This window comes from Lissotriton vulgaris, chromosome 5 (genome assembly GCF_964263255.1).
Source record: "Lissotriton vulgaris chromosome 5, aLisVul1.2, whole genome shotgun sequence".
NCBI classification, from domain to species: domain Eukaryota; kingdom Metazoa; phylum Chordata; class Amphibia; order Caudata; family Salamandridae; genus Lissotriton; species Lissotriton vulgaris.
The window spans coordinates 1139798857-1139824691 of NC_141693.1; the positions used below are offsets into that span (position 1 = coordinate 1139798857).

The window sequence follows — 25835 nt, forward strand, 5'->3', positions numbered from 1 at the left end:
CAATTAACCAAAAGGTCTTGGAATCTTTTAGAAGAAGGGCCTGTCTCAGCTCTTCCCACCTAGATTCCTCCCACTCACTCTTTGCTCTAATGAGCGCCTTCTTGTACAACAGTCTAGTTGTTCTAATTTTGGGGGCATCCTTAGATTTAATAGCTTTAAGTGTGTAGAATTATAGTGATGACATATTGGTTTTCAGAGCTACACAAAAAGAACATGATAAAGCTCTTGCACAGTATGTCATTTACTTGCTAAAGGAGGTTTGACTATGAATGCAGACAAGTTTGAGTTCCATAAGGCAAAACTAAAATTATTTGCACCTATCTTTTCTGATGGGGTAGAACACCCGATCCTGCTAAAGTACAAGTGCTGTCAAATGCCGATCCCCTACAAGATGTTTCTATAGTGCAATCATTTCTTGGCATGGACAGTTACTGTTCCAGTACATACACGTCTATGCAACAGTAAGTGCTCCATTGAGAGAATTGAGAAAAAAGAATGTTTCATTGGTCATATGAATGTGAGAAAATCTCTAAAAGAATTAAACAAGCCATTGAGAATGCTACTGAAATTACATACTTCAATCCAAAGCTTCATGCAGAGTTTGTTGTTGGCGCTAGCCCAGTCAGGTTAGGCGCTATCCGTACACAGCACAGCGAACAACTGAATGCTCAAAGACATATTGTGGCATATGCAAGTAAAAGTGTATGCCAAACAGAATGTGCTGACTCACAAAATAAGAAAGAAAGCTTCGCTGTGGTAAGGACTTGTGAACATTTCTATGTATTCCTGTATGGAAAATGTTTTACGTTAATAACTGATCATCAAGCTTTACTGACTATATTTGACAATCAATGGCCAAAATACCTCCTCAAGTTGAATGATTGGTACTATGATTACAAAGGTACAATTATACCATTGTGCATCATCAAGGGAAGGCTCAGAACCCTGTTGACTACTTTTCCAGAGTGCCTATACAAGGTCATGGTACTCCATCCAAGACGGCTGAGGTCTATATAAATGTATTGTAAAATCAAACACACCAGCTGCCATTTTGTTAGCCACAAGCCATGACAGTGAAATGCTAAAGCTGAAGGATATAATCACACATCAGTCATGGAACCAACATACTCAACCACACACCCGTGATGTTGAATATCAAAAATACAAAAATGTCAAAGATGAACAATCCATAACTCAGGATGGAGTTATCCTACGAGGGTCGAGAATTCTGATTCTGTAGAGTCTGCGACAGAAAATAATTGAAGTTGCCCATGAAGGACATTGTGGAATCATTGCCACAAAATGAGCTCTCCGAGACAAGAGTTTGATTTTCCTATCTTGTTGACAGGATTGAAAAGGAATTGAAGGCCTGTCATCTATGCAACTGCCTTTCAACACAAACTACTCACCACACTTTGAACATATCAGAACTCCCAAAGCATGCATGGGTGACAATAGCCATTGACTTTTTCGGCCTACTCAACAATGGACATCACCTGCTGGGGTTTATGGATGAATACTCACGATTTCCAATAATTGAAGAACTTTCACCTAGTAGTGAAGAACAAGTCATTGAAAGACTGGATGGCATCTTTGTGACATGGGGTGTTACAGCCAAAGTGAAGCCTGACAATGGTTAACCTTTCAACAGTCGAGAGTTTAAAGATTTGTTAGAGCATTTGAATATAAAGCATCAGAAGAGCACACCTTTTGTGGCGGCAGACCAAAAGACTGTTTGAGTGTTTTGAAGAGTTTGTTAAAGAAACTAGTGCAGCATGCTACTCTTGTGAAGCTTGATTTGAAAACTGTGTTGTATTCGACCTTGAGAGCTTATTGTTCAACACCCTACTTGCACACAGGTGAAAGTCCTGTGAAATTGATGTTTGGGAGAGCAATGAACACCAACTTACCTCAATGGACCATGCACAGTAAGAAAAATTTCTTTAAGAATGGAGAACAAGGGCTCGCACGACAGATGTGGAGATGAAAAACTGATGCTCCATCAAGTGGTGTCTACCAAGGCATACATGGTGACTGCCCAGTGCCCTAGGAATTCTATTACCAGAGACTCATCTCACTTTAGGCATGTAACTAATAGTTCATCAGATGGTTGGCTTAGAATGTGGGGTTCAAAAGTAGACACAGAGGAATAAAGATGTGTAATACTATGATGTATGTGTGGCATAGTCATTGACAGGGGAATATGCTACATGTGCCACAACCTTTTTAACTCCATGAAACCACAGTCAGGGCGTCAGTTTATTTTGACAAATCCTATTTGGAAGGAATATGTATAGTTTTTTGATAATCATAGAAGTAGGGGGATCGGGACTGTTATTAAACACCCATAACATTTGGTGGAAAATCAGGCTTATGTTGTTTTAAGAAGGCTACTTGTGCTGTTCTTTTAGACTGCTGTACAGGTCTCATGTGCACAAGACACAGTTAACAACTACTCAACAAATACAATCAAATAGTTCACAATTTGTTTCTTTAGCTGGCTTGCAATAAGGACAACCAGTCCAAATCAAGGTCATATACAAGGTACAATCATGGTCATTCATGGCTGGTCATGGAGTAATTTTGATAACGAAACTCTGACTAAGGGTATATTATTAAGCTCAAAATAAACATACAATAAGTTGAAATGAAACATAATCTGATTTATTAAGCAGGTCTGCTCTTACCACTGCTCGACTTGAGACACAGCTGCAGGATCTCAGAGAGGAAACATTTCTTTAGTATGGCTGTGCTGCTCAGGCTCTCCTTGTCCAGAATCTTCAGAAATTCTTCAAGTTCTGTCAATAATTGCTGCAAAACTGGAAAGGAACAGAGAGATTAAGTCAGTTGTAACACAATGCCATCACTTGGACACTTAGCATTTTACTCATATAGCAGAGGTCCATATTTCTAGATTGGGTTTAGAGACGCGGCGTTGAGAATGAAAGCAAGGAGTAGTGTATTTAAACAGGTTTCATTCTACTAATCTACTACAGGGTTCCTTCATAACAGTTTGTAGCATTGAGATTTTAAAGATTTGCAGTGCTTGAAAGTCAGTATCTAACTCAGGCCCGTCAAATTTTGCCCAGAATCTTATTTCTCTCCTAAATTTTCACTGTACGGACTGGCCTCCAAGTCCTCATATGTTGCCACATAAAGGACTCCGATTCCAATGTATTCGCTTCATGCTCAGTTAATTAAAACCACTGCATGTTGTCAAATACAAATATTAAAAACAACAAAAGAGTTACAACTTATTAAATGGATAAAATGTTCAACTTATCACACTGAAAAAATATTCATGCTAGTAAAATCGTGTCTCCTTTGGGCAATTCAAAAAAACCCTCACATTTTTTTCTTTTCCAATAAGGTCACCAATAAAGGACTCATGTGGGTGTTCCTTTCATCTTTTCTTTTTTTGCTAATACATTCCACCTTCCATCAGCAACATAAAATCCTACTGTTGACATGAAGACCTGAGCCCAGAGAGGAGAGCGACAGGAAATACGACTGACTGACAGCAACAGATTTCCCAGTGAGAGTTAAGGGCTAAACTTTGATGGTTTCTGCTCCAAGACCATCAAAGTTGTGTTAATGAGGGATGAGCAGCCTGTTTGGGACTATCCAAGTTACTGGGGGCATGGCACTTAAACAATTTTAGACCTGCCTGTTTCTTGCTCTGTACTGATACTTTTTTTGTATGTCAAATGCTAGAATGAACATATTAATCTTGCTGCACATTCACTTAGTTCTACAAAACTATATAGGTTATCTGAAAACGCCTATATGAACAGCTAATAAAGTATCAATCTATAATGAAGGAAATGTTATACATATTCAAACAATACTAACTGCCACATGGTACATAAATGAGAAATGTGCACTCAAACTAAATAAATATATGAAATAAAATAGTGGTACAGAAGTAGAAAATGCTAAGCTTACAACATCCCCCGAATGACAGGGAAGCATTCTAATGATTAGGTGTCTATGCACACTGATAAATGTAAAAGCGTGGTAAAATGTCTTATGCTTAATTTAACTATGCGGCTTGGTGCAAAAATAAAAACGAATCCAGAAAGGGGTCAAAAACAAAAAATGTGGCTTAAGATGGCTATAAAGACAAGCAGAAGCAGCTTCTGATTGTCTGTTTCTTTTTCTTTTACTGAGGTTTTATCATTATGAAAACAGATGACATTTTCAAGCATAGCAGAATAAATACACGGAGGGAGGAGGTAATGGTGTTTCCAAGTCTATGTGTAACAGAAAACTTTGAAATATTAAGGCAAAGTCCAGTGATACTGGTGCCTGCCTACCATTAAAGATGATGAGCATGATGTGATTGAAAAGTGAAAATGTTTCTACTGCAGATGAATACAGCATCTGAGGTGCTGTAGCTATTGAATCATTATGTGAAGCAACACTGAAGGTGTTTAAGAATTAATTGTGAGATTGTTGGTACAATACACTCAAACTGAGTAGCTTTAATAATTGGTAACTACATTGCATTGCAGTAGGTTTGATGCTCTCTGACTGATCAACTTACTTCCCATGAATCAACAGGAAGCATTGCTTCTTGTTCAGGGGAACATTAAGAACACTAGTTTCAAAACAGTATAAACACTGAAACGCAGTACTCAGTAGAAGAGGCTGGAGTTTGCAAAATCACAAAGTCTAGTGTAGACTTAGCTTAGCAAGGAGTTCTCCTCCGAGATAAATTGCAATCGTTTTGCGGCATAAATATTCAGTCGGGTGGGGAAAATGTTTATTATTCTAACTTTTATTTCTTTGATAGGAACACATAAAAAGTATACACCTAACAATGAGAAAAGAAGTTGACACAATAAAGGTCTTAAAACAAAGAAACAAAAAAGGAAGGGCTGAATCCAAAAATAGATTTCAGCAAGCCAGATCCAAAGGTTATAAAATATGGGTGATGCCAGTTGAGTTCAAGACATGGAACACAGTGTGCAGTTGATCAGGAAATGCGTTGGAAATTGGATTTGAAAACATTTCAGAGTGCAGAATGGATTGTTTGAAGGGCAAACTTTTCCGCTACAGAGGTTAAAAGGTACCTCTTTCTGAGTTAGAACTGCAATAAGCGTATTTCGTTTATCAACCTGTATATTTATCATGTCAATTTTTTATCATGCAAAAACAACAGTTGATGGACAGAATGCAGAACAATGTCATACATTTATTTATGTATTTATTAATTTATACAGTGCAACAGCTACCCAAAGGTTTCCCGGCGCTAGGGGACACAGAAGAACTAAAGGAAACTAGACCTATGAAGAGAGGGACTATTGATTAAAAAGCCATGTTTTTACGTCTTTACGGAATTTAAAATAGTGTTGTTCAATGCGTAGGTGGTGGGGAAGAGAGTTCCAGAGTGAGGGTGCCAAACAGGAGAAAGAATGTCCACCCATTCTGACTCGTCTGATACTAGGGGTTTTGAATTTGTGCTGATTAGAAGAGCGAAGTAGTCGAGGGGGGCGATATTGAGGTACCAAGGCCTTTAGGTACTGAGGTGCTTTACCAGAATTAATCTTATGCATATAGCATAATGCTTTAAATTTGGCACGATTGTTGATCCGAAGCCAGTGAAGATCACGTAATGAGGCTGAGATGGAAGTTCTGTTAGGGAGTTTGTAGAGCAGTCGGGCAGCTGAGTTTTGTACTACCTGTAGACTGTGTAATACTTCTTTGCTTGCGCCCAGATAGAACACATTTCCATAATTAAATCTTGATGTTATGAGAGCATGGATTACAGTTTTCTGGGTAGGCAGCGGAAGCATCCACAGGATTTTAATCAGCCATTTTAAAATGACAAAGCAGGTGGAAGCTACTTTGACCACTTGTTGCCTCATTGTCAGTTGGTCATCGACAATGAAGCCCAGGTTGTGAGACGATTGCACAGGAAGCGGGAGGGATCCCATCTGGGATGGCCAATGTTGAGGGCCTCAGAGGGCTTTGTTGTTACCGAAAAGGAGTTAGGTTTTCCCACCATTTAGTTTGAATTTATTGGCGTGCATCCAATCGGCAATGTTTGTTAGCCCAGAACGGAGCATAGTGGTGTTGTGCATAGTTTTGGCCGAAAGTGAAAAAATAATCTGGGTATCATCGGCATAAGAGTATACCATGAGCCCAGCTTGCTCCGCTATTCTAGCCAAAGGACTTGCATGTATATTAAAGAGCAGAGGACTCAGTATGGAGCCCTGAGGGACTCCATATTGAGAAACACGGATTTGGAACTGGAAGTAGGGGAGAAAACTTGGAAGGTCCTATTCGATAGGAAGCTGGATAGCCACTTGAGTGCAAGGCCAGTAATACCACAGGATTGAAGAGTGGTTAGGAGGATGGTATGGGAAACAGTGTCGAACGCAGCACTTAAATCAAGAAGAATAAGTGCCATGGTTTCTCCTTTATCTACCTGTAGGCAGATATTTTCCGTAACACCCAACAGTGTTGATTCCGTGGAAAAGCCTGCCCTAAAACCAGACTGGGAGGTATGAAGGACATCGTGCGTCTCCACAAAGTTGGTAAGCTGGGTGTTAATATGCTACACCAGGATTTTCGAGAAAGTAGGGAGAAAAGACATAGGACGGAAGATGGATGGTTTCTCAGGGTCCGAGTTTGCTTTTTTCAGCAGGGGCACAATCATGGCATGTTTCCAGGCTGCCGGGACTTTGGCTTCAGATAAAGAAGTGTTCAGTAACTCCATAATTAAATTAAGTGTGGACTGATTCAGAGTTTGAAAAACTGAGGGGGGAAATGGATCATTTGGGGACCCTGATTTGATGCCACTCAAGATGTTGCGAATTGTAGTGGCATCAGATGGAGTCCATTTGTTTAGACCAATACTATAATCAGGTAATGTGGTTTCCTGAGGAAGATGTTTATTTGGAAGACCATCAGCTGAAGGAATTGTTAAAGTGACAGCCTGCTTTCACCCCAGTACAGAGATCTGGGCCTCAATCCATCGTTTTTTTGCTCACCATGCCATTCTAGTTTGAAACCAGCCATATGTAAATCAGTCTTGACCCTGTGCCCTATGGGAACAGTCCAGCACGAACTGCCAGGCCAGGTCCTCCCTGGACTGGAAACAAGCATCCTAGGACCGGTTTGGGGCTTTCAGCCCTCATCAGCCAAGATAGCTTGATTCCAGTGGCATTGAGAGCACAGGACTCACATCTGAGCATACCCGTCCCACTCGGGGTGACAAATGCAAAAACAACAGTTGATGGACAGAATGCAGAACAATGTCATACATTCACCCCAGTACAGAGTTCTGGGCCTTAATCCACCATTTTTTTGCTCACCATGCCATTCCAGTTTGAACCTAGCCATATGAAAATCAGTCTTGACCATGTGCCCTATGGGAACAGTCCAACCCGAACTGCCAAGCCAGGTCCTCCCTGGACTGGAAACAAGCATCCTAGGACCGGTTTCGGGCTTTCAGCCCTCATCAGCCAAGATAGCTTGATTCCAGTGGCATTGAGAGCACAGGACTCACATCTGAGCATACCCGTCCCACTCGGGGTGACAAATGCAAAAACAACAGTTGATGGACAGAATGCAGAACAATGTCATACATTCACCCCAGTACAGAGTTCTGGGCCTTAATCCACCATTTTTTTGCTCACCATGCCATTCCAGTTTGAACCTAGCCATATGCAAATCAGTCTTGACCATGTGCCCTATGGGAACAGTCCAATCCGAACTGCCAAGCCAGGTCCTCCCTGGACTGGAAACAAGCATCCTAGGACCGGTTTCGGGCTTTCAGCCCTCATCAGCCAGGATAGCTCGATTCCAGTGGCATGGAGAGCACGGGTCTCACGTCTGAGCATACCAGTCCCACTCGGGGTGACAAATGCAAAAACAGTTGGACAGACTGCAGAACAATGTCATACATTCACCCCAGTACAGAGATCTGGGCCTAAATCCATCGCTTTTTTGCTCACCATGCCATTTCAGTTTAAACCCAGCCATATGCAAATTTGTATTTTGTATTTGTATTTGTGGGGGTATTTATAGAGCGCGACGTTCGCTCCGGAGGGAGCATCTTGGCGCTGAGAATCCTAGATGACCAGTTCGGAAACAGAGGGGGGTTAGATGGCTGCCTTGGCGAAGTCATCGGGGAGGTTGAAGATCCAGGTCTTCAAGAGCTTTCTGAACGGTTTTTCGATGGTTTGTTGCCTAAGATTTTTGGGCAAGTTGTTCCATGCTTTGGTGGCCAGGAAGCTTAAGGTTTTGCCTCCTTTCGTCTTAAGATTATACTTTGCGGGGAGGATGAGATTGTCCAGAGACGAGCGGAGGGATCGACTGGGGGTATAGTGGGGAAAACGTCTGTACAGGTATTTAGGGCCGGTTTTATTAAAAGCTCTGAAGGCGATGATCAAGATCTTAAAGAGAACTCTTTTGTGGAGAGGCAGCCAATGTAAGGATCGAAGAGCTGCGGAGATAGATGCTCTACGGGGCAGTTTGAGTACCAGTCGAGCGGCAGTGTTGAGCACGCTCTGAAGTTTCGCTAAAGTGCTTTTTTTTGCCCCAGCAAGAAGGCCGTTGCAGTAGTCCAATCGTGAAATTATGAGGGCAACTGTCACAGTCTTCCTGGCGTCGAGAGGGAGAAAGTCGAAGAACTTTCTTAGAGATCTTATAATTCCGAAGCATTTGCCGGCAACAATCTTAGTATGTTGATCGAAGGAGAGGTCTGAGTCGAATATGACCCCTAGATTCCTAGCCGTAGTTACAGTTTGAGGGGGAGCGACTGAGTCGTCAGGCCACCAAAGGGATGGGCAAAAGGAGGTGTTTTTACCAATCGGGAGTATCTCCGTTTTGTTGGAGTTACACTTTAGATGGTTTGTGTTCATCCATTGGAAGACCTCCGTTAGGCAATTCTTAAGGTTGAGCTCACAGCTGGTCGAGTTCCCATCCAGGGGCACGATGAGTTGTGTGTCATCGGCGTAGGAGGTTACTGGTATTCCAAAAGATTCGATCAAGGACAGGAGTGGAATGAGGTAGATGTTGAAAAGGAGGGGACTGAGGATTGAGCCCTGAGGAACGCCTGAGGTGATCATTTTCTCTTTAGAGTGGAAAGGGCCCAAGGCGACGGTCTGTGATCGGTCAGCAAGGAAGGATTTTAGCCAAGATAAAGCGGAGTCTGATATCCCTATGTCCATCAATCTACTGATAAGAATGGAGTGGGAAATGGTGTCGAACGCCGCGGTCAGGTCGAGAAGAATGAGGATTGAGTTTTTTCGCTGATCTTGGAGCAGTTTGATCGTATCTGATAGTTCTATCAGCGCTGTTTCCGTCAAGTGTTTGGGACGGAAACCCGACTGCTGTGGGTGGAGTATATTATTTACTTCCAGGTATTGTCTAAGTTCTCTATAGACCAGTTGTTCTGTTATTTTTCCCAAGGCTGGGAGTAGTGAGATCGGGCGAAGATTAGTCAGGTCAGACGGTGATTTATTGGCCTTTTTCATGAGGGGCTTGACAGTTCCTTTCTTCCATCGCGAGGGAACGATACCTGTACTAAGCGACGAGTTGACTATGTCGTTGATTGTAGGGTTTAACACCTCAATAAGTTGGTGAAGAATTTTGGGGGGACAGGGGTCAGACGGGGAGCCCGATTTGCAGGCCAGGATGACTTCTCTGGTTTGCGCCAGTGTTGCAGGGGAAAAACTTTTCAAGTTGCCGGGGAGAGAGTCCGGGGGGGTGGGGTGAGTGAGGAAGTACAAAAAGGGGGGGGAAGTTGCTCTGGATGGAGACAATTTTGTCTTCGAAGTAGTCGGAGATTTTGTCGCATAAGTCTTGTGAAGGCGGTATTTCTGGTTGAAGTGCTTTGGGCTGAGTAAATGACTTTACTATAGTGAACAGAGTCTTTTGTTTCTGCTGGGATTCTTTGATGGCGTTCACATAGTAGGATTTTTTGGCGGATTTGATTTTTGAGAGATAGGTTTTCCTAATTTGAATATAGGAGAGACGGTTGTCATCGTCATAAGACTTGCGCCATTTTCGCTCTGCTTTCTTACAGAGTAGGTGAGAGATAGCAAGATCGGAGGTGAACCAAGGGGCATTAGTTTTGGATTTTTTATGAGAGGTGCCTTGGCGTTTGGGAGGGTTTCTCATTTTCATTTCCTGAGTGAGCCAGTTGTAGAAGAGGTCGGCGTCGATTTCGACGTTTCCAGACAGGGTGGGGATTTGGGATGGATTCATAGGCTTAAGAGTAAAGCTTTCTTGGACTTTTTTCCAATTGACGGAATTGGTGGGGAGGGAGTTAGTGTTGTTACGGGAAGGAGAATGCACGCTATGGATGTGAAACGGATCAAGCTGTGATCAGACCAAATTTGCGAAAGAGGGGGCAGGATGGTTAGAGAGGAGAGGTTGGTACACACACCGTCCAGGGTATGACCCAGTAGGTGGGTAGGAAGGGTGACAAGTTGTTGGATGTTAAACATTTCTAGTGTTTGTGAGAAATTGATGGCTTGAGCATCAGATTTGGACTCGAGGTGTAGGTTGAAGTCCCCTAACAGGGTGAAATGTGGGTATCGGAGAAGGAAGTTGCCCAGGGAATCGCATAATGAATCAAGAAATTCAGTGGCATTACCAGGCGGGCGGTAGATAAGACCACCAGAAAAGGAGGTTTGATCGTTCAATTTAATTGAAAAACCTAGGCCCTCTGTACTTTTCAGGGGCTCTAGATTGAAGGTATGGCAGGGGAAGGAGTTTCTAAGTATAATGGCAACACCTCCACCTCTGCCTTTCGGTCTGTCTTGCCTAAAGAGAGAGAAACCTTGAGGTAGGGAGGTAGCAATATCCGGATTGCTGTCTTCTGTTAACCAAGTTTCGGTTATCATTAGGCAGTCCAAATCAGAATCGCGGATGAGGTCACATATATCTTGATTATGCTTGCACATAGATCGTGCATTGATCAGGCCTCCTTTGAATGGCGTTCAGTCGGCCTTGGGTTGTGATAGGGAGGTGGGTGTGTCGGCTGGATGATTAGTGGTCGTCCAGTGGCAGTTTATACAGCTGATAGCGCCCTTCAGCTTAGCTGGGTCGAATATACAGGGACAATGTCTGGAACCCTGTAAACGGTAGAGGTCCTCAGGGAGGTACCTAAAGAGGGTGGGAGTTTGGGCAGCATTTCTTGCGCCTGGCGCGGTCTTGGCGCGGACGGGCGCAGACGGGCTTGCCTTAGGCGCGCAAACGGCGCTCCCGCTGCGCTCGTCCGCTGCGCTTCCTGTGCATGCACATATCTGCAGAGGGTGAAAGGGCGTGGCCTAGAAAGTGGGCGTGGCTTGGCTCGCACGCCTGGGCTGATGGCGGCGGCTGGGGGGTGAAGAAATGCGCGACAGCGTTGAGATCGGCTGCGTGCAGACGGCGATATTTGTGAATTAAAAGCAGCAGAGTTTAACACAAGAAAGTGACACCACACAAATGTTTTTAAAAACTAACAAATATGCAGTAGTTCAAGTACCTCCAGCTCCCGGCTTCCGCCTCAGGACTGGGTCAAGGATCGGTGAGTGGACGCTTGTTGTCAGCGTATTTATAGGCGACTAGATGGGCGTGGCCTAGAAAGTGGGCGTGGCTTGGCTCACACGCCTGGGCTGATGGCGGCGGCTGGGGGGTGAAGAAATGCGCGACAGCGTTGAGATCGGCTGCGTGCAGACGGCGATATTTGTGAATTAAAAGCAGCAGAGTTTAACACAAATCAGTCTTGACCCTGTGCCCTTAGGGAACAGTCCAGCCCGAACTGCCAGCCAGGTACTCCCTGGACTGGAAACAAGCATCCTAGGACCGGTTTTGGGCTTTCTGCCCTCATCAGCCAGGATAGCTTGATTCCAGTGTTCGCCCTAAGTTGGCAGGGTATGCCCAGACGTGGGTCCCTTGCTCACTCTACCACTGGATTCAAGATAGCCTGGCTGATGAGGAATATGAATTCGAAACCGGTCCCAGGATGCTTGTTTCCGGTCCAGGAAAGACATGGCTTGGCAGTTCGGGCTGGACAGTTCCCATGAAGCACAGGGTCAGACGGATTTGCATATGGCCATGTCTGAACTGGGGTGGTGGAGTGAGCTAAAGAATGGTGATGGATTAAACCCAGATCAGTTGACTGGGGGTGAGTGTTTGATTTGCTCAAACGCTCCGTCCATCATCCCCTTTGGTTTCAATTTTTTATCATGAAGCACTTTCAAAAATCTTCATCGGTAGAGGATAAAATATAATACAACATTATGCTATTTATTTAATAGTTTACAGAGAAAACCTCGGCCAATCCACAACAAGATGTATTTGTTTAAATTATGTATGAACTATTTCTTACAAGCGTATGTTAAGAAGGAATGAAAAAAGCACGTAAAAAATGTTTATGAGCAAGCTTGCAATTCAAATTATTAAAGGCACCATGTATAGTGATAAAATCACTAACTAGTGAGTGTCCTGAGGGTCAGTGCCTGAAGATCTGCTACTGAAACCATGATTGTCTTTTGCCAAACAAGCTTGAAAAGAAATTTCCTTGCATGTTGTCTGCTGCAGGCTACAAAAGTATGATTTTTCTAGGACTCACACATGGTCTGGATAGGGCACCAGTTCCCTGAATTTGCTAACAGTTAGCTCTCAAATGCAAAAAATTCCCAGCCGTAGCGCTGCAAGATATAGAATATTTTTTTTGTACCAACTGCAAGCTGTGCAGCGCGGTTTGTGTAGAACACTCTTATGCACATGTATGATAAAAAATGGAATTAGTAGAATGTTCTGTGTGCATTACAGAATTCTTTTAGCCTGAAAAGTTTAATCCTACTCCAAATTTACATCAATCAGATTTTGCGTCACTGCTCACTGCACCTGGCTAAGTTGTAGGGCTTGTGCATTCGGAATACTAGCTTCAGTAGCTGCGTCAAGTGCAGGTATTGAGTAAACTATGCCTATCTGCTCACCCTGTGCCACCAGACGCTCTAGGTGGAAATGGCTATCTGAACTGCTGTGAGAATTTTCTTAGTGATCAATAAAATATGGAGGTCATCTGTTCCGCATGTAAACAGTATGTGTAGCCTGAAGAGTTAAAGACAACTGTAATTATTAGGTCCATATTGTTGTCCTGTGCCTGTAAGTACTTAGTCAGGTCTCCTTGCAGTCCATGCAAGATAGAGGTGTGTTTTTGTCCAATTCTTTTCAGAAATTATGGGTGCAATTAATTCCAATAAGGGATTAACTCAGTCAGCATAATGTGGCAAGTCCAGAAACCCATCATGGATGCAACTTTCTCGGTGTGTTTAGAGATAGTAAAGTATCACACTTCTGTAGAAATTCAGATGCCGGTACTTTGCCCTCACTGGATTATTCAAATCCAAGAAATATGATGTTGCGATACGCAATTTAAGGTTTTTTTACATTTCATTTGCACCCATGCTATGCTAAGAGTGTCACTAGTCTGTCCTTCCTTTCGAAGTGTTTTAGCAGATAATCAACTGTGATAAAGATTTTATTGTCAGATAACACCTTCAGATTTTCTTTTAAGAGCTCCATTGATCTTGCTGCAAAGAACCCAGACCTATGTTTATACATTTGAGATAATCTCATAAAGGAGTGCTGAAATCTGCCAAACAAGAAAGCAGGTAGATACTGTGTATCAGGGGCTCTAGTTTAACTTAAAAACCTGTTTGATGTTGTATGTTTTAGTTTTTTTGCCTAGGTTTGTTATCAGTCCAGTAACTATTGGCACTGCATGCGTGTTTCTGTGTGAATATAAAGTTATATAAACCTCAAACTATCCTATATGTGTTATCTTGCTTCAACAACAGAAAAAGGAGAGAGTTCAGGATTGAACAAAAAGGCATTATAGTACCGTAATACTGTAGTTGATCTAGGATGAACATTATATCATGCTTTGTATTTATGTAATTTTCATACAAGATACGGCTCAAGTTTAGGATTTCTAGACCCTCTGGCAAAAGTGCTTTGCATTTATGTAATTTTCATACAAGATACGGCTCAAGTTTAGGATTTCTAGACCCTCTGGCAAAAGTGCATTCTTGATTCCAACTTAAACCACCCAAATATTATAGGAGCACATTACGTTCTGGGCAGTGATAAGTCCCCTAAGACTCACAGGGTAAATAGTTTTTATTGGTTTGAAATCTGTTTTCATCTTGAATAGATACACTGAAGAATACACACTAGGAATAGATGTTATGACTTAATTAAAATCAAATTCTCTCATAGTGCAAATAATGTGTATTATTGTAACTGTAAAGGTAAAAAAAAACAGCGGCAATGGGAAAATATATAAACACGTATTAAAAAGAATTGCAACATTTTATTGGTGTTCTAAAATGTCCCTGCATAAAATAATTGACTCAGTCTCGGTTCTCTAATCCTTCTCCTCTTACCTCTAGCTAATCTTTTTTACAAACTCATACAGGTCCTTTTGGTGCTAAGATGGGCTCTCACCTGCATACCTTAGTTGAACAACAGAAGTGTTCTAATTGAAGAAGGTTGATGTCTATCTATGTACTCAACTATCACAACTCCAGCAACCCAATAAAGCCAAGTTGGCTCTAATATGCCTGCCTGGTGTGGCCTTCTCAAAGGATGTTTACAGCTTCTACTTGTGTGATCCAATCACCCAGTAAGCTGAAGATTCCTCTTTCTCTTCTACTTGTTTGTACCAGTCTTAAGTATATTTTTCTTATTATTTTGAAACTGGCAGGCAAGGCCTCACATGCAAGATGCAAAATGTGCAAATTTCAAGAATTACCATATTAATCGTGTTGTACCCTCACCTATTTCTATAAATCGTATGCTATATGCCAAAATGTTATATGCGCTTGTAATGAGAAATGTGCACTCAAAATAAATGAATATATGAAATGCAATGGAGGGTACAGAAGCATAAAATGCAAAGATCACCCCAGTACCAAGGTGAGCTATCTGATCAGTCTGCGAGACTGTGATAATTGAGTGTCATGTCATTGTCAATGGAAAAACATTTAGGGCCTACATTAGAGTGGGTGGACCAGAAAGTACTCAGGTTCCTGGATTTTCACCTCCTTCAAGATGTTAAGTTGATATAAAATATGCCAGTAAATTCTCCACCAAATTTAAGACTTTTTCCAGAAGTCAAATTTATGGTTACAGTCCAACTCTAAATCACTCCCCTTCTCTTGAATTTGATTTAATTTTTTATTTTATTTAATGCGATTTTGTACAGCACAAACTTTACCCAAAGGTATCATTACATAAGGACTTTGGGGTACATGAGTTACATAAAAGATACAAACAGAAAAACTCTAAATTCACAAAAGAATGTTAGTAAGTACATATGTCTACTACAGATACTAGTGGTTAGAGTTGCATATATACAAGTTGAAAATCCACTCAAGGAAAAGATACAAACAGTAAAACTCTAAATTCACATAAAAATGGTAGTAAGTACATATGTCTACTACAGATCCTAGTGGTTAGAGTTGCATATATACAAGTTGTATGTATATACAAGTTCTTGTATGTTTTGAATTGCAGTTTCAGGCTTTCTGCTCACATATAACACACTGGTAGTGTAGACTGTTTTGCTTGCCTTCTGGAGCAGGCACTTGTGTTTTCTTGATTAATGTCCTTTCTATACATCAGGGTGGAAGAACAGGGGTTTAGGGTCTTTATGAAATCAGATTTTTGTAATTGAAGTTTTGGATCCTACTTGCAGATTACTTGAGATAATCCATAGGGAGCCATAGTCCCTCTCTGGTGATGGTAGAAAAAAGGAGTCATCAGCAAAAGAGTGTGGTTTCCTCTAGGCCCTATCAAATAATTGGAAAATACTTGCTGCTTGCAAACAAGGCTGCAATATCGGATATCTCAGAGGCACAGCAGGTCAGATAGTCGATAGAGTAGATGATTTCTCTACCACAGCAATTACTCTCTACACTTAATAGTAGTGCGCCAAAGCATGTTCCTGGTCACTTACATTGTTGCCGTTGTTTCTATAAGGATGTCAGGAGATCGATTCTTCAACCTCCTTGCTTTGAAGTCATGCCATGACAAGATAGGAAAGTACTGGCTTATAAAATAGGATGATTCTTGTGGCTGCATCACTGTGGAAGAAATTAGACTACACAGCTACTGGAACATATGTTATTCTCATGAGAGAGTATGTATTTATGTAACTTTCTATATAGCACTGAGCAATGTTTACAAGGGTGTTACCTCGTTTTACCTTACACAAAAGAGATATAGGTTTCTCTATCAATGAGCAGTACAACTACTGTAAGCAGAAGGGAGACTGTGAAAAGGGTGGTTTCAGGGCAGGAAAGAGATTGGAACTAGAGTTTGAACTGAAGCAAATTCTGCAGTACATCCCTTGAGGATCATGTTTCGAAAGAACAGTATCTCTGACGCAATGGTGAAGAAACATGCTATTGAGTGTCAAGGTTGTGACTGAACTTCAACTTAAGTTTTCTCTCAAACTGCAGCAAATATTCCTGACTGGAAAAGTGTTTCAAAGGTTTGGAGTACCCCTGGTTTATGACATTACTTGCTGAAAATGAGTTTCCTCTATTGTAGTCAGAGTTTCCCTTACCTTATTCTCACAAGAGATCTTAAGGGAAGAGCAAGGTATGGTGTATGCTGAAAAAAATAAATGCTGCCAGATCCCCTTTCAGAAGGCCACGGGGTGAGCATTGGCGACTAGATCCCACCGTGGGAGTTACAGCCTTTTATTCTTGATTTACCAGTACTCGTCCTACTATGGTTTCTGAGCATCTAGGCCAACTACCCCTTCTCCACTTGACTCTCAGTGGTAACGTGGTCGAGAAGTCCAAGTTTCCCTCGGACAAGGGAGTAAACATAGGCTCACAAATCAAAATGCGGACAGCAGCAGCAATATTGATAGGCCAAAAACTCACTTTTATGAAGTGACAGAAGCATTTTATTTCTATTCCTAATCACACAAGGGAAACATATGACATTCACAAACAACTACACAGTCCCCTCTGAGGTCAGAGCTTTTCCCCGGGCACACTCCCTCCACGCTTCTAATGGTACTGGTTATTCCCCATTCACATTAGGAAACATCCAAGGAAAGTCTCACTAGTAGTCTGAGTCTCAAGAGTCCACTAGGACTCTGTTTTTAAAGTCAACACTGTTTCAGCGCAAGTTCCCTTGGGGCCAACTGGCCCAAATTCAGTCTTACCCGCACCTTGCAGGATTGGAGTGACTGAAGTTCCAGGGTGTGCCACTTTCACGAGTACCGGAGCAGTAGCAGTTGATTCAGGTGTGCTCGCCGCACGTAGTGTAAATAGGCTACATTCTGGGATTGAAGAGTATTCACATTTGGTTGTGCCTTCGCAGTGACCGGAGGGACTCAACAGCTCCTCTGCACAGGCTCAAGGCATGATTTAGATATTGGGTAACGGGGTACTTGGTCACAAAGGTAAGGCTATCCCATCAGCTGAAATATAAATCCCATTTTATCCTATGAGATATTTTGGCAGAAAGTATATCTGTTACCATTGTGATGAATAACCCGTCTGCCAATATCTAAATCGGGCTCTATGTCTCTGGTTCTTCCCGTGAGGGGGGGGTTGATATGTAGCTCCTGGTTCGAATACTACATCCCGGGCAGGTGCACAGGGTCCACAGTGGCCTCACACCTCTCAGTGACAACTCCAACAAGGTAACATGACTTGCTTGTCCAGGTGACTCCCTCCTCTGGCATATAGGGTCACTGTATCCTCACAGTACATGGGTTCTGGCCCGATCAGCATAGCAAAATCATCGGGGGACCCTCTCGGCATTGGCAGTCACAGGCCACTGCTGCACATGTGCTACAGCCTTACCGCATGGGGCCCATCCTGGCACTTGAGCTTGCCGCTCTCCCACTATAGACGGGCTCCGGCCCAATCCATGCAGTGATACACACAATTCATGGCAGCCCTCCTCTGACATACTGGGGTCACTGACTGCAATCTGCACATTGGCAACAACTCGATCAGTGCAGCAGCCATCTCCTCACCTCGCAAAAGGTGTCCACTCAACCAGGCTTCCCTACTGGACCTCGTTCCCTCCAACACTAGCCTCTCTCTCACAGGACACACTGTTCTTGGCAAGTGCTTTTGGATTCCCTGGGTGATGAGCCCTCACCCAGAAGGGAAACTAGCAGTCCTTGCCACCAGTCCAGGCAGACATCTTGCAGAGCTTCCCCTCCTTACACAGTCCATCTGGCTGCTTGGCAGAGGTCAATATTTGGGGTCTCAAACTCCTCTCCTTATAGCCAATTTTCAGACAACAAATGTGATTTTGAGTCTTTGAAGTTTTATGTTGGGGTTCTACTTCTTTTGAAGTGTCCACTCCTCTGCTCACTCTCTCTCTTGAAAAGCAGTCTGTCAAAGCAGGAGCGACTTCAAAGCGGATAGCCCCACAACACAGGCCATGGGAGTGACTCTAGTTCACACCTGAATGTCGGTCACAGTGAAATGTATATCAAACGTGTAACCCAGGGTCCCAGCCTTACTCTTTATGATTTTCTTATCAGCCCCATCTCTTTCCTGAGATATGCCGAGGCCCCTTCCTTGTGACCTCTCACTGAATCAAAGTGCACCCTTTGAAGTGTACAGGGGAGGCCTGGCTCTTCCTTCTCTAGTGTGTGTCCACCCAAGTTATAGGAATGCAGCAATACACACATTTATCTGGGGGGGGGGGATTTCTCTACCTCTTCTCCATAGTTCACCATGCAGGTTTGGGTCTCCCAAAATGGAACCCAGGACCCTCCATTTTTGGTACCACCCAGAGACACATATACACCCTGTTTGGGCACACAACCTACACACACTGCACAGCACTACATCCTTCATGTACTGTACCACTTAAAAGGCACACAATCACCCAGTTGATGTTGAGAATCAAAAGGAGAGAGAGGAACTAGAGTAGCTAGTTTGTTTCCCCAAGGGATATGTAGTAATCAAAAGGAGCTAGCTACCTTGTATATATACACATACAACATATACACTACCAAGGTAGCTAGCTCCTTTTGATTACTACACAATCACCCAGAACATACACTCACCATGCGCATACTGTTAAGTACTACATTATCTCCATATTGTACCTTTTGTAGGCACGCATACACCTAGCACAGATATACCAAATCTGCAATGCGCAGCACCTCACAACAAACCGATGTATTCAAAGGGTGAGTTATGCAAAAACAACAATTGAAGGACAGAATATAGAACAATGTCATACATTCACCCCAGTACAGAGATCTGGGCCTAAATCCATTGTTTGTTTGCACTCCACACCACTCCAGTTCAGACATGGCCATATGCAAATCAGCCTTGACCCTGTGCCTCATGGGAACAGTCCAGTCCGAACTGCCAAGCCATGTCTTTCCTGGACCGGAATCAAGCATCCTAGGACCGGTTTCTGGCTATCAGCCGTCTTCAGCCAGGATAGATTGACTCCAGTGGTGTGGAGAGCATGGGACTCACGTCTGAGCATACCCATCCCACTCGGGGTGACAAATGCAAAAACCACAGTTGATGGACAGAATGCAGAACACTGTCATACATTCACCCCAGTACAGAGATCTGGGCCTAAATCCTGTCACCCAGAGTGGGATGGGTACGCTGAGACGTGAGTCCCATGCTCTCCACACCACTGGAGTCAAGCTATCCTGGCTGAAGACTGCTGATAGCCAGAAACCGGTCCTAGGATGCTTGATTCCGGTCCAGGAAAGACATGGCTTGGAAGTTCGGGCTGGACTATTCCCATGAGGTACAGGGTCAAGGCTGATTTGCATATGGCCATGTCTGAACTGGGGTGGTGTGGAGTGCAAAAAAACGATGGATTTAGGCCCAGATCTCTGTATTGGGGTGAATGTATGACATTGTTCTGCATTCTGTCCATCAATTGTTGTTTTTGTATTTGTCACCCCGAGTGGGATGGGTATGCTCAGACGTGAGTCCCATGCTCTCCACACCACTGGAGTCAAACTATCCTGGCTGAAGACGGCTGATAGCCAGAAACCGGTCCTAGGATGCTTGATTCCGGTCCAGGAAAGACACGGCTTGGCAGTTCGGGCTGGACAGTTCCCATGAGGCACAGGGTCAAGGCTGATTTGCATATTGCCATGTCTGAACTGGGGTGGTGTGGAGTGCAAAAAAACGATGGATTTAGGCCCAGATCTCTGTACTGGGGTGAATGTATGACCTTGTTCTGCATTCTGTCCATCAATTGTTGTTTTTGACCAAGGGTGAGTTAACTACACATTAGCGGAACTTTAAGAATGAGTGAGCTTGTAGGCCTCACTCCAGTGACATAGTTTAACAAGCATTGGCGTAACCAATAGGTCTCGCCTTTGGGACGCTATAAGTGTTTAGCGCGAGGTATGGCAATGTTTTTAAGGTATGTTGTAGAGGAATGTGTTCTTATATATTTACTGTAATAACTACTGTGGCAACCATGGTGTTTATTTACATGGCAGTAAACCATAGAGTTAATTTACTAGCTCCTTGTGCAACTGGTGCATCTGTTTTTATATGTGCAAAAAGGGACATACTGGTAGCGCAAGGGCCTTGTAAATAAGCCCTTGTGTGTTTAAAGTAAAGCGTGTAAGCCATATTATGTGCCGCTAAATGTATTCCAGTGTATGCATTTCTTCAGTAATGTGTCGTTCGAAATATAGTTGTATATAGAAGGAGACAAAACAAATGTCCTTATTTGTGTGCGCATGTAATGCTGGTTCATTTGCAGTCTCAGGGCATACTCGTCTTGCTGCTTCACTAGCGGTCGTCTCAGGTCACACATACACACATGCAACTCTGTTTTGCCTGCAGTCTCGGGTCATCACACATACATTGCTATTTCACCTGCAGTCTTGGATGGCACATGCAACGCTGTTTCACCTGCATTGCTGTTTTACTCGCAGTCTCGGGTCCTTGCACATGCATTGCTGTTTCACCTGTAGTCTTGGGTCACACATGTCTTGCTGTTTCACTAGCTGTCATCTCAGGTCACACATACATGCAACGCTGTTTCAACTGCATACTCTGGCCATATATCGCTTGGGCTATTGCCTCCTTGCACACGTCTAGCACTACTGTTAGGTCACTCAGGATGGCTGCCTCCACCGCAGTCCCAGAGCTTAATCGCAATGTTACTATTGTTGTCCCATACGAGCTGTGGTAGCAGATAACACATGCAGTATACGATCCGTGTGCCCTGGGAACACTCACTGCCAATGATCTAGGGAGTAGCGAGGGAGATGGGCATTGTAACAACAGTAACACTCCAGGACGAATGTGTGCAGGAAGTTGCAGGAGGGGAGGGGCTACGGTGCAAACGGTGTCCCGACGCCAAGAGGAGCGAAAGGGTTGAATAGAGTGGGTAGACCCCCAGGCAGCAGGGGAGTGAGTGCAGAGGGAGACACAGGAGCAAGGAGGGCCGAGAGCCTGCATCACTCCGAGAAAGGCAGATACCATGAGCGGCAGGAAGCCCGGGGTCCTTGGCAGGCAGAGGAAACTAGACATGCACTCCCAGGTATAACGAGCTGCCATTGGGTCATCGGCCGGAGGGAGAAAGTGAGTAATAAACAAACACAAACAAAACGTGTCTGTCTGTTGATTTTTTGATAATTGCAGAGGCCTGTACACTGCCGAAAGTAAACCAGTCAGCATTCGATGCACGCGCTCATAGAAAGCAGTCATTAACAAGCAAAAGCACAGCGCAGCGGGTTGCATGTAACCTGACCCTCCAGGAATGCAGTTGTCACCCTGCGCGCCGCTGCTCACTCCAGAGAGCAAAATGCCCTGGGAGTGAACATCAGAACGGAGGTGGGACATGACCCGCCTTTGGCCATTTGTGTGCTTTTATTATTGAAAGACACACGCGAAAGCCAATATGATGTGTGAGAGGAGTCAGACCCACATGGAAAAGTTTTGAGTACTTACAAAAATCCTTCCATAGAGCAGCGCATGCCCGCTGCGCTAGGCTCGATCTAAAAAGAACCCGTTCAATCCTACTCATCCATACACTGTATGCTGCCACCACCACAGTCATGCTGCTTATCTCCTTGTAAAGTTAGTAGCCTCTCACCACTATGAGGGTAGCGTTTTGGGTGGCCCTTCCGGCCCAAAAAGACTGTAATCTGTGAGACAGGCCTATGTCATGGTGCACACAAATCTTGCTTGCCTATGACAACAAAAAGCATCATTAGCGATCCAGACATCGGTACAGTTGGGGACTCAGGACCGCTGTTCATGTCCATTGCCATGCAGAGGACTTCTCCATCCCAACAAGCTCTAAGACTTTATAGCAAGGGACTTTGAACCCTTCTGTAAGAGAGACGGTCTAGCCAAACTACTTCTACTGAATTCATGAAATGATTGTAAAAAAGCATTGTGCTGGGGAACCAGTACACAACATATCGCGAGAGGTCATATGACGATTAATCAGTACACACAATATCAGTATAATAGACATACGTGTTAGTATGCAGAGTATTGCAAGAGGACATAGAAATGGTAACCTACCTGACAGATGTTGATGAACGGATACACATACGGTATTGGGAATGTCACGATTCTGTGACCTATTATGAATGGTATTGTGAGATGGTCGTGAGCTGGTACACACTTGGTATTCAGAGAAGCTCTGACTTAGGTGAACTTGTGCTCAAGACATTTTGAGATGGTGGAGACTTATTGTGAGAGAACATGCTGATTGATGACCTGTGCACAGAATACTGTGTGTTAGTGATCATTTGGAATTATACAGGGAACCTGTGCGCAGAGTATTGATTGTGAGTTAATTCGTGTGATATTTTGAGAAGTTATAACTATTGTGACCTGGTGTACAGGGTATTGTGAGGTGACGGAGAGTTGTGAGAAAGCTTGATGATGTTGACCTGTGAACACAGTATTGTGAGTTGGAGGCTAACTGGCACACAAGGTATTGTGAGACGACATGTTGCTGTTGACTGGGGACACAGGGTATTGTGAGAAGACATGATGATGATGACCTGTGCACAGGTTATTGTGAGTTGGTGGTGAATTTGTATGCTGCTGGGAACCATCTCACCTAGCACTGTGAGATAGTGGGGAAACACCTGGCATTTTTAGAAGATGTGTTTCTTGTGACCTGGTACACGGGGCATTGTAAGATGGCGGTAAGTTGTTCCATGGGGTGTTGTGAGAAGGCTTGATGATGTTGACCTGTGCTCATGGTATTGAGAGTTGGTGGAGAATCGGTAGACAAGGTATTTATTGTGCAAAAACATGATCCTGGTGACCCGGTGCACAAGTTATTGTGAGAAGACATGATGCTGGTGACACTGTGCACAAGGTATTGTGAGAACACATGATGCTGGTGACCCGGTGCACAGGGTATTGTGAGAAGACATGATGCTAGGGACACTGTGTACAAGGTATTGTGAGAAGACATGATGCTGGTGACCCGGTGCACAAGGTATTGTGAGAAGACATGATGCTGGTGACCCGTGCACAAGGAAGGTATTGTGAAATAGTGGGTCGTTAGCAAACGGGTTGTTAAGAGATGACATGTTCCGGGTGAAAAGGTCAGAGAGGCCCTGCTCCCTGCGGCCAGTCCCCGACTCCCTGCACTGTGCTGGGTGATCTCCGTCGCGCGCTTCCTATATCTAGGTCATGTTCGCTTCCTGTAGAGTCTAGCCCCCTGCGACCTCTGTCGATAAAGTGCTTCAGGAAATAATGAGCATCGGTCACCAAGGCAGGACAGGTGTGCGGGAAGCCAGCCACTGCACGCCGCAGCTGACCTTTTCGTGGCACTGAGTCAAATCCGGATTAACCGCAAATAAACGCGTCAGACAAGAAAGCCTTCCCAAATGTGGTTCATTGTTCTGAATTAGCAGGGAGAAACTGTGCTTTCTATTCTAGCGCTTAAAGTTGGTGGACATAGACCCTCGTGACATGCTGGAATCCAGCGCTTCAATCAAGGATGCGTTTATAACTCGGGAGCAAGGTTTTATTCATTAATTTAAAATAGAGATGAAACTACCGCCTCCCTATCCATTTATACGAACAGCGCACGCTTCTAGAACTTACTTCAGGGAAATGCATTTATTTTTCAGAAGTTTGTATAGCGCTGCGTGTTGTCTGTTGGTAACTTCAGACAGTGGCAGGCAGGGAGTGCGCTGCTCGATTGTAGGAACGATCATTTAGATTCGGATCGGGTGGGGTGGGTAACCCTCTGCGATTTAGGGGTGCATGACAAGCTGAACATATTATCCGGGTGTTTTTTTTTCTTCAACTGTTTTAAAAAGATGTGTAGTAAGATGTTATTTGTTTTACGACGGAAAGGACTCTTGTCGCAAGACGTCAACATTAGATAAAACAGACCCTGCCCTCATGGGCGTAGGAACTGTGGGGGACGAGGGGGATATATCCCCCCCAGATTTTGGAGTGGGGGGGACACGGGGGACAAGACATTAGCACGCGAAGGCGAGAACAAAGGCCCTGCACAGGCTGTATTTGACCTTTGACTTGCCCCCAGTTACCTGTGATCAGCCTGCACGCCTGATGAGGCGAAAAGGGATTTAGCCACCCCACCCTCCGTCATCGTGTCAGCCCGGACTGCTTGATTTGGTAGGGCAGGGCAGTGTCTGGAGTCTGCTCGAGCTTTTCACAAGTCTTTTAAAGGCCATTTACATCCCGCTTGCAACTCGTTAAGGAGGTTGTGTTGTTTTGTTCACTGGTCAGTGGTTCGTACCCCGTGTCTCCACTTAGCCTATTCCTGTACTTTGTATTTCGTTTTTACTGCCACAGTGGGAGAATGCATTCAGTGAAAAGGCATCTCACAAGTAGGGATGCCACCTTTCCCCCCCAAAAACGGCCATTTGTTGTGTTCTCCTTTACAGAGTCTGCAAGAGAACTTTAATAATATATTGTTACTTAATTTTATTTTTTGTTGTCATTTAGTCTTTAATGTTGGTTTCCAGGAGCTATGACGTACTACTTTATTGGAATCTTTTAAACGTGAATAACGATTTTCCTATGTGGACATTCATTTCTAAGTCTTGAATGAAAAATGTACAAGCTTTTGTTGCACTTGCATCACATGACCATCATTGCGTAGCCTCAAAATCAGTTCTCAGAAGCTGTGGACGCCCCTGCTCTTCCACATGCACACTGCTGCACTTTTTTTGTTGGGGTTCAGTGCCTTTTAGACAGGCGGGCAACTCGAGCCAAATTTTGGGACGGGGTGTGTGTGTGGGGGGTGGGTTGGGGCTGAAAAATATTTCGGGGGGGGCTAATTCTTCCGAACTTAGACAGAGTGGCTGTAAGAAGGGGGGGAACACATAACAAAAGCCTCATTTACATCTAAGTACTCGGGTGCGGCTGCAATTAGACGTCGCCAGCCCGCGAAGCTGTCTTCGCCCTAGCTGAAACACACGACACGGGGGGGGGGGCTGAAGCCCCGTGAGCCCAATGGGTGTTGCGCGCCTGCTTTTAGACAATCAAGTTTAACTGCGGTAAAGGCATTCTCTGTTGTATTTACTGCTTGGAGTTCATGCCGTGTCTAATGAACCTCTGGCAATACCCCCAATCATTTGAAATGCTGTAGGATAACTCATCGGTCTCAAAGTTTGGAATCTGAGTTTGGGGGGCAGGGGGGCTGCAGCTGTGCAGATGTGAACCGGAAACCATGTTTTTAGGTCTCGCCTGTCGATGCGCATGCGCATCGAGCAAGCGAGACTATTGCGAGTTATCCACTCTTTATCTGCACTGCAAGGAATCGTGGCGATTCCTTGCAGTGCCCGTGACTTTTAAGGTCAATGCGCATGCGCATTGAGCTTATGC

The 25835-nt window shown here is 44.0% G+C and overlaps 1 protein-coding gene across 1 annotated transcript in view; it reads right to left on the minus strand.

Moving 5' to 3' along the window:
* The window catches only part of AFAP1L2 (actin filament associated protein 1 like 2), a 588328-nt gene that overhangs the window by 255662 nt on the left and 306831 nt on the right, over window positions 1–25835 (minus strand). Inside the window, exon 2 of the mRNA XM_086922880.1 lies at window positions 2688–2819. Coding sequence (XP_086779006.1) covers window positions 2688–2819 — 132 coding nt within the window. The remainder of the gene's footprint in view (window positions 1–2687; window positions 2820–25835) is intronic.